The sequence below is a fragment of the Ambystoma mexicanum genome, chromosome 11 (assembly GCF_040938575.1).
Source record: "Ambystoma mexicanum isolate Mex_15411 chromosome 11, UKY_AmexF1_1, whole genome shotgun sequence".
NCBI lineage: Eukaryota > Metazoa > Chordata > Amphibia > Caudata > Ambystomatidae > Ambystoma > Ambystoma mexicanum.
The window spans coordinates 902739206-902748930 of record NC_090934.1 but is presented as its reverse complement, the minus strand read 5'-3'; the positions used below and the strand labels follow the sequence as shown (position 1 = coordinate 902748930).

Below are 9725 nucleotides of genomic sequence, written 5' to 3'. Positions count from 1 at the left end.
GATCTTTTTTTACGGAACATATTCAGGTTGTTTGGTCTCCCTTCTGTTATAATATCAGACAGGGGTCCTCAATTCACCTTGCGCTTCTGGAGGGCATTAGCGACTGCCTTGGGTATTGAGGCTCGGTTCTCTAGTGCTTATCATCCTCAGACGGATGGGAAAACCGAACGTCTGAATGCCACTATGGAACAATACATAAGATGTCTCATTTTTTAGCGCCAGGATGATTGGGTCTCTGTATTGTCCTTGGCTGAATTCGCCTATAACAATTCCCTGCACACAGCTACGCAGGTTTCTCCTTTTTTTGCCCTCTTTGGTCAACATCCACGTTCTTTGCCTCTTGTTCCTGATCTACCAATACATAACCCTGCTGCCCTTGCCTGTGTTCGTGACATCTCTAGTACCCATGTCCAAGTGAAACGGCATCTGGTGGAGGCTCAAAAGAGGGCCAAGTTTTATGCGGATCGACATCGTACCCCTGCTCCGAGTTACCAACCAGGTATGAGAGTGTGGTTGTCGACACGTAATTTACGTTTACCGGGCCGGAAGCCTTTGCTCCCATGCTTCATTGGTCCGTATACAATTTCGCATATCATTAACCCGGCTGTGGTTCGGTTGGTTCTCCCGCAGTCTTCGAAGGTTCATCCAGTTTTTCATGTGTCCCTGATCAAACCTTGCCATCCCGCGACCCGGCTCCCGACTCACCCTCCACCCGTCACGGTAAGGGGTGCGGTAGAGTGCGAGGTATCTGCGATCTTGGATACCCGAGTGCGGAATGGTAGGAGACTCTACTATGTTGACTGGAAGGGTTACGGTCCGGAGGATCGTACCTGGGAACCGGCGGAGAACGTTCATGCCCCTTTGTTGTTGTCTCGTTTTTGGAAGTCTCGAAGGTTGGGGGCTTCTTTGGGGAAGGAACCTGTTAGATATTGGCAACGTTCAACTGTATTGGGACGTAGTACAGATCAAGTTATGTCTAAACGTGGGAGTGCTGACTCGCGTTTAGACAGAGGATCGGTAGCTACTGGTCCTTTAAGGTCTCGGCTGCCGGGATCTTGGAGGTTGGCATGGAAACGATGGCGTCCTGCCTGTACTTCCTGGTTTCGCCTAGCACGTTGAGGAGCGCCATTTACATCAGGTGACCTTATTTAAGCTCTGCCTTTACTCCGAGTCGGCGCTTCTGAATCTTGTATTCTTAAGCCCTTGTTGTTTCCTCGTTCTTGGAACTTTGTCTGTCTACGGATCTTCTGGCTTCTTCGACCACGGCCCTCCATTGATATTGTTTTGCCTATTCCCCTGTGCCTCTGCTGACCGCCTTGTTTCTTCAACCATTGACCGTTTTATGGATTTGCCCTGCCTTGCCTCTTGTACTGCTGCTGCCCGCACCGCTTCACGAACTCGGACCGTTTCTTTGGATTTGCCTTTCTTCGTTCTGCCAAAGGTGCAGCGGAGCCCGCACGGAACTGTAGGATCTACTGCTTCCCAATCCTTTCCTTCAACCCCACTGACCTTCAACGCCTGGAACTCAGCTCCACTCACGGCATTTAGACTTTGGAAGTGTACTTGACCTTGGATTGTTCTTGGGACCTTGAACTATTCGGTACACGGACTAGAGACTGCCTTGGTGTACCTTTTAGGCGTCCGCGTGCCGTCGAGTTAGGTCTTGGAACTTTTGATTTCTTGGATTTGTTCTTACCTTTGCATCTGGCTTCCACGATCTACTGGCTGTTCTACCCATTCCTAGAAACTACTTACCCGGTTCTTCAGTCTAAGGTGTTTACAAGATACAGGTTAGTCTTATTTTATTTGGTTCTATTCTAAGTACTGCTACGAATTGCATGGTGGTTACTGGTGCTCTTCTTGCAGTTACCTGGGGTCATCGCCTGTGCTCCTGAGACATCCTGTTGTAGTATCCTGCCCTCTGTTGTTCCGGGTTCTTCGTTGGTCTTCCATCTTTTGGCCAATCAACTGTTCTGGTTGTTTTCTTATTCAATCAGTTTGGTAGATTGGCAAGAAGAACTCCTCAGCTACACTACGAGGGCAAGAGCAACTCTGACACCGGGGACTATATCGCTACAAGAGGTTGAGTTTTGGGGTATCCTCGGCCGCGGAAGTATTCCAGAGCATCATTCAGGGTGCCCTAGCCGACCTCGAGGGCGTCCTAAACATAAGCGACGACATTCTGGTCTTCGCGAGGACCGAGGTGGACCACCTGAGGCATCTGGGGAAAACATTCAAGAGGCTGCAGTCGCTGGGACTCACACTACATAAGGAGAAGTGCGAATTTCTGCGCCCCTCCCTGGAGTTCTTCGGGTTTGTGTTCAGGGAAGGGGGGGGTGTCTCCTGACCCCAGAAAGGTACTGGACATACAGAAGGCCCAACCACCGGAGTCTGTGTCAGAGGTGCGAAGCTTTTTGGGCATGGTCACCTACTGTGGCCGGTTCATCAAGAACCTGGCATCCAGGTCTGAGCCCCTCCGGGCCCTGACGAGAAAGGACACTGTCTGGAATTGGGGTCCGCTGGAACAGGCGGCTTTTGATGACATTAGGGGCGCCCTCACGGCCGAGGACACGATGTCATTCTTTGATCCCGCCTTACCATCAGAGATCATCGTTGATGCTAGCCCATTCGGCCTGGGTGCGGTGTTGACACAGATTGACCGTGATAGCGGCGTCCGGCCAGTCGCATATGCCAGTAAGGCACTGTCAGACGCCGAACAACGCTACTCGCAGATTGAGCGTGAGGCTCTGGCGGTGCTGTGGGGATGTCGCCATTTCCGGCTTTATGTACTCGGACGCCCGGTGACGGTGGTTACTGACCATAAACCTCTGCTGCCAATCCTAGCGGGGTCGTCATCTAAACCGCCGGCACGCATTGAGAGGTGGATGCTGGCTCTCTTAGAGTATGGGGTGACCCTGGTTTACCGGCCAGGGGTAAACAACGCAGCTGACTACCTATCCAGGCACCCCGGAGCGCCTGGAGAAGGAGATCGTGACACCTGTGAGCAAGAAGCTGAGGAGCATGTCCAGGTCGTGGTAGAGGCTGCCACGCCGAATGCCATGCCTCTCCAGGAGCTGGAGGCTGCGGCAGCACAGGATGAGTGCTTCAAAGTATTGAGGCAGTCCATGCAGCAAGGCTCCTGGAAGTCAGCGCTTGAGGCCCTGGCGGGACGCACTCAGGAGGCCCGGACTGGTCTAGAAGAACTATGGAAGGTTCGTGAGGAACTGTCTTTCTCGGCGTCGGGCCTGCTACTTCGGGGTGATCGGATTGTGGTCCCCCAGTCAAAGGTGGGTGAGGTGATCGCGCTGGCACACCGGGGCCACCAAGGGGCCGCCAAGACCAAGGCCCGCCTCCGGATGAAGGTGTGGTTCCCCGAGCTGCAACGCAAGGTGACGAGTTTGTGGCGGCTTGTGTCTGGTGTCAGGCAGCCTCGCCCTTACAGCGGGAGCCGGTCATCGAGGCGATGCCGAGGGGGACCCATCCGTGGGAGGTGGTTCATGCCGATTTTGGGTCCACCACCATGGGCACCCACTTCCTGGTCCTGGTGGACGAGTGCTCCCGCTACCCCGAGGTGGAGTTTGTGGAGTCTGTGGCGTTTAAACACGTGGTGGTGGCGGTGGAGAAGTTGTTCGCGGCTCACGGATTCCCTCACACGCTGTGTTCGGACAATGGTGTGCCTCTTCAGGGTGAACGATTTGCTGAACTGATGGTGAGCTGCGGGGTGGTGCACCGGAAGATCATGCCCCTGTGGCCTTGGGCGAATGGGGAGGCAGAACGCCTGATGAGGACCCTCAATAAGACATTTAGAATCGCCCAAGGCCAGGGGCAGTCCCTACAGACAGCCCTGTACCAATTCTTGAGAGTATACCGCACCACGCCACATGCGTCCACGGGGGTGGCCCCGGCAGAGGTAATGTTCAGGCGGTGTCCGCGTGGGCTATTGCCGGAGGTCGGAGAGCGGGAACCTGCGGTGATTGACGACCAACGGGTCGAGATGGACCGGCAAGCAAGAACTGAGCAAGAAAACGTGCAGAGGGGACTTTGCCTACAACAGCTGGAGCCGGGCGATGAAGTTCTCATTCGCAATCGACACCCGCATGGAAAACTCTCTTTGCCGTACGAGCCTGAGCCATTGGATGTCGTGGCCGTCCGGGGCTCCATGGTGACGGCGTCGGATGGACGGTCGGAAGTGACGCGCAACGTGAGCTTCTTCAAAAAGATCAGAGACCCTAGAACTGACCCACCTCCTGACCCGGACCTGGGAGGAGTCCTGGAGAACGAGGGAGACCCACCCTGCATGCCGGAGTCCCCAGTGCGGGGTCCGTCGGCGGACAGATCACCCGTGCCAGAGGCGAGCAGGAGGTACCCCCAGAGGACTGGGCGAGTGAAACCAGCTCGCCTCACCGATTACGTGCTGGGACAATTGGCTGAGAATCCAGAGGGTGAGAAAGTCTAGCTAAGGGGACCCGGGTGGATGCCAATAAAGGGGTGCTCATGGGACAGGGGTTGTGTGATTTGTTTTCGTTGTCCCATTGTTCTCATGACTTGTTTTCAATTGCAGTGTTGTGTAGTTTGCAGTGAAGAGTTCAATGATGGTTGTTGGTTCTCCCCGAAAAAGGAGGAGTGTGGCGCTGCCCGATGACGGGCGCGCACGCGGCGGCGTGACTTTGCACGCCGTCGCGTGCAGTATAAATAAACGGGGCGTTTCCCGGCCGCGTTAGAGCGACCAGGAAGCCCGAACCAATACAGACGTGTTGGTCTGCGTTCTTGGGGCCGGGGCTTACGGCGAAGCGCGTGGGGGGCGCCAGTCACCCTCAACAATTAGTAAACTGTTGACAGCTACACAATCTGGCTCGAGTTTTATTGCCTCCTGTCTTATTACTGCTGCACATTGAAATATATGCATGTTACCGGTAAACATTCAACAGTGAGCGCCTGGAGACTGCCCCTGGGTGGTAGTGGTGTACTTTATAAATCAACATTACACAACATTTTTTAATTATTTTGTTCTTTTTTTTAGATATTCCTTTTGGATGCGCTGCCTCTGCAGCATCAGTTATCCTTTTTGTTTGTGGTTATTACATTACGGCTGGAAATTGGAGGACGCATATCTTAAAAGCGAAAAAATAAAAATGAATTTCTATTTTTAAACCATGTAATAATGTCATAAAATGTGTATTACACTGATGTTAATCATGCATGTTTTTAGAGATAGTATGTATTGACATACCACAGTTCCCTCAATAAATAGAAATATAAAAATGACTTCCTCTTCGAAAAACGTAATTGACGCACTGGGATGGCCGGCAGCGACACTGCTTTTTTTCCCCATTCAATATACACTTTACACATCTCAATCATGGCCCGTACGCAGAATGTAATTCTCTTCGCATGGATATTAATGTGTCTATAAAATGGCCGCAAACAGGACATTTCAGTGACCGAAAAAAACACGCCTGGTGGTTTAACACGCTTTATCTGAACGCATGCGCAATTCGAGTCAAATAATGTTGTGAAGCCCGGTTGGCTTGGAAAACATTCAGTGCTCCAACATGAACAGACGCATGCGTGGTGAGACAGCGTTCTGGTAGTAGGAAAGCAGCTGACTGGAAGAAAGCGAACAGAGGGAGTACCGCCTGAAAACCGGAAGTGACTTTGAGCTGTCAGAAAGTCGGACTGGATCACAGCGCGTCGTATGCTAGAGCGCCTGCAGACGGACAGGGCAACGGCGGTTCGGTACCATGGCAACCAGCGTCAGCACCCAGCGTGGACCGGTGAGAGGGGTAGGGGCATAACCCCCATTACTAGGGACCCCCCTAAATGTTCTCGGCCACTGTGCTCCTCCACCAGCGTTGGTGAATCCTAGAGGTCCTCCATCCTGAGCACCGCATATTTTCATTGACGGTCGCTAGAAATGATCGTTGTGGATTGCTTTGGCATCTGGGGAACCTCTCTCCTGGGAGCTTTCACCAGTCACAGATTGTTGTTCCTAGCGCAGAGAAAGGCATCCTCCCAGATGCATCACTTTTCGAGGTGTCTTCTCCTCGGATTATCACTCCATGATGTTGAGATTGTGCATTAGCCCGCCTTGGCATTCGGACTGACGGCCTCACTGGGCTGTGGGCGAGCCGCGGTTAATATTGTACCTCTCAACCTGTTGCATGATTGCCTGAAAGGTAGACTTCTACCGCTAACTGTCGGTCACATTAGGGAATGTTGGGCTCATACAAACTAAGAGGGTGAAAAGCGTCAAAGGATGGATGGTCTCACCTCTGTTTGAGTTGAGAGATTTGTCATTTGGCTCTATGCTATTGTGATATGATAAATGAGCAATCCGGTTTTATTGGTCAAGGTGATAACTTCCAATTAACTGAGAACAGGGTTCCCTGAATGTCCATACGCTAATAAGTCAATATGACGTTCGACAGCAGTGTCCAGTCTGTCTGTAGGCACTGGTGCAGTCGTATGTCTAATGAGGAGGAGCGCTGTAAGCACGACCTGCTCCAGAGCTCTGGCGCCTTTGGAATGCCTGTTTGCGGCTCTCTGTGCCTCCCGCTCGAAATCTTGTAATCTCGCATGGTCCCTACACACCTCCCTTTGATAACCAAGCAAAGTTCATTGCATTACAAAGTCATCCTACTTCACCGGTCTTCTGTGCTCTCTTCTTAGGCTATCTTCCTTCCTGTCCCCAGCGCCCTGTGCTTGACTCTCTTCTTGGGGTGTTTCTGACGCCTCTCTTTCTGTCTCTGTGATTAATCTTGCAGATGTTTCTGGTTCTCGTTCTCTAGAGGCATCTCTGTCGGGGCCTCTACAAGGGGTGCTTTCCTCTTGGGTTCTTTCCGTTGTGCGATGCTTCTCCAACATTGCCAGTTGCTCCATGTTCCAAGTGCAACTATCCTCTGTGCGAATGCGATTCGTCCCTCTGTGGATGACCTTTATGGGTTGACTGAACTTTGAACCTGTTGTTCTTGAACTTTGGACCTGCTCCTGAACCTCGATTCCAACACTCCCTGTGTTCTCATTCTGCTCGATCTCTCCTCTGCCTTTGACACTGTCAACCATGCCATCCTGCTCAACCGTCTCCGTGATAACCTGGGTATCACTGGTCAGGCTCTGGCATGGCTGACCTCTTTCCTTTCCGGTCGACCCTCCCAGGTCCAAATGGGCTCCTTCCTCTCTGACATCTTTTTCTCCACCTGTGGTGTCCCCCAGGGATCCAACCTCTCTCCCTGGCTTTTCAACCAGTATCTGGCACTCCTTGCCCACCGCATCGCCGCTCTCTGCCCCAACTTCCAGTGCTATGCGGACGATACCCAGCTCATTTTCAGGCTACCTTCGGCCTCCTCCTCTCCTTCCCTCATCTCTGACTGTCTGTCTGCTATCCAGGAATGGTGTGCCGCCAATGACCTCTGCCTTAACGCCAGTAAGACTGAGATTCTACTCATCGGCGCACCCACTCCCTCCTTCCCTGCAGCTCTCTGGCCGGCCTCCCTTGGCCCCCTTCCGGCCCCTACCTGCAAGGCTAAAAACCTCGGGGTCATCTTCGACTCCACACTCTCCTTCTCTCCTCATATATCTGACGTCTCTAAGAAGTCACACTACCAGCTGCACCTCCTCAGAGGTATTCTTCCCTTCCTCTCCTTCCCCCAGAAGCTCACTGTCTCCCGAGCCCTGGTTCTCTCAAGGCTGGACTACTGCAACAGCCTCTATCTTAATCTGCCTGCCTCCACTCTCCGCCCTCTGCAACTTATCCAGAACAGAACTGCGAGACTTGTCCTTGGCCTCAAGCCCAGGGACCGTATCTCTCCAGGACTGAAATCTCTTCACTGGCTCCCAGTGGCTGCGAGGATTAAGTTCAAAACCCTCTGCATTGTCCACAAGGCCTTCTGGGGCCTGGGGCCTAAATACCTTCAACTCTCTCTTCCTAAATATCTTCCTTCACGAGCCCTTCGCTCATCCGTCTCCAACTCCCTCATGGTCAGCCGCTTCTCTAAGCAACGAGCTGGGGGTAGATCTCTCTCCGCAGCAGGGGCCTCCCGCTGGAACAGCCTTCCTGCCTCCCTGAAACTTGAGGAGAACCATCTCCGGTTCCGGAAGCACCTCAAAACCTTCCTCTTCGCTTCTGCCTTCTCTCTCCCTCTCCCCTGCTAAACCTTCTTAACTCCCCACTGAATTCTGCACTAAACCTGCATCTGGGCCACTCTCAGCGACCTCGGTCCAGGGCCCAGCCACTCTCCACTTGCACTGCCTCCCTGGCTCCCCCTGCACTGTGGGACTGTCACTGTATCCCTACAGCCCCCTTCCCAGCACTTCCCAGCACTTGCTCTGCACTTACCTCGCACTTGCCACCAGCTGGCCCTTTTTATTTATCATTTATTATTTATTTTTTATTACGCTACTTACCTTGTACTGCACTTTCCCCCCACCTCCTCCCCCTGCACTTTCTCCTTTTCCCCTTACCTCTGCACTTGCGCGATCTGAATGACACCTGGCCTAGTAGGATCGTTTGTCTGTCTTCCCCTTGTTTCCCTCCCTCCCTGCCTCGTCGCGCCTTGAAACACTTGTGTATAGGCGCGTTACAAATACCATATCATATCATATCATATCATTGTTTGGTCTTTACAAGGTAGGCGTATTTTTATCCAGTCGACGGCTTTGTCTTCATGACTTTGGGTCGTTCTTCTCTGATCACTCCATCTCTTCATGCATGCTTTTCTGTCTTCTAGCCTCCACACTACTTGTGCCATGTCTACTTCGTCATCGTCTTTTACTCTGGCTAACCACGGTGGTACCAGTGTGGATGCTGTTCTCCTTCCCCTCAGCCTTCAAAACGGCGACACTTGGGTGATGCCTTTATTTAAAAAAGGTAGCTGGCGCTCCTCTCCAGAAAGAACATGGCATGATAACCTGTTCTGAGTTGAGAGTTTGCAGCACACGCTTTTTGCTCACTGTACCTTTCACAGATGGGATATATCCATTTGCATATCAGTCTTTGTCCCACCCACATGGGCAGTCCAGCACCGAAATGCTATGGCAATTCCTCACTGAACAAGAGTACCAACAGCAACCCCATACACGTGTTTCAGCCTTGTTGGGCCTCATCAGTGAATATTTCAAAGGAACTTGCAAACCCTCAAATCTTGTCAGTTTTGCTTCTTGATAAGAATGATGGAGCTCAGCCAGTCTGAGGCTTCCACCTCAATGGTGCCCTCCTTCACCATTTTGTTGAGCTTGGTTCTAAGTATGTCCCTTGCGGTCACGGGAACTGGTTGTACTTTATGCTTAACTGGGACTGCATTTGCTTTGAGCATTATCTTGTGTACAAAGTTCTTGATTTTTCCCTGGCCCTTCTGAAAACGGTTTGGGAAAGTCTTTTTTTCACTCCCGGCACTCCTCCTGTGTTGTTTGTTAAAACTTGATCTTCCGTGCTGTGATCTAACTTGATGTTGAGCTTGGCTTGGTCGTCCCATCCTAGAACTACTGGGCCTTCGTGTGTGAAGTATACTCTCATGGTGGTTTCTCTTCCCTTGAACTCCACTGTTCCATTGATATACCCTAGTAGGCCTACTGATGCACCTCCGAATACAGTGGGTTTGTGGCATGTGCCGAGGACTTCAGCAGTTTCAGTGCCCATCATTTCTTTGTACGTGCTTAGAGGCAGTATGGTCAGGTCAGAGCCTGAGTCAGCCATGACTCTTGTCTCCATGCCGTTCACTCTGATTGCG

The 9725-nt window shown here is 52.0% G+C and overlaps 1 protein-coding gene across 2 annotated transcripts in view; it reads left to right on the top strand.

Annotated features, from left to right (window-relative positions):
* The first annotated feature begins 5502 nt into the window (after positions 1 to 5502).
* TOLLIP (toll interacting protein) overlaps positions 5503 to 9725 on the top strand; it is a 695464-nt gene continuing 691241 nt past the window's right edge. The window contains exon 1 of one of the 2 annotated variants that reach the window (XM_069623970.1): positions 5503 to 5774. In XM_069623970.1, the coding sequence (XP_069480071.1) occupies positions 5742 to 5774 (33 nt within the window). In that variant the 5' untranslated portion in view covers positions 5503 to 5741. Of the gene's footprint in view, positions 5784 to 9725 lie in introns of both variants that reach the window. The other variant, XM_069623969.1, reaches the window with a different exon arrangement.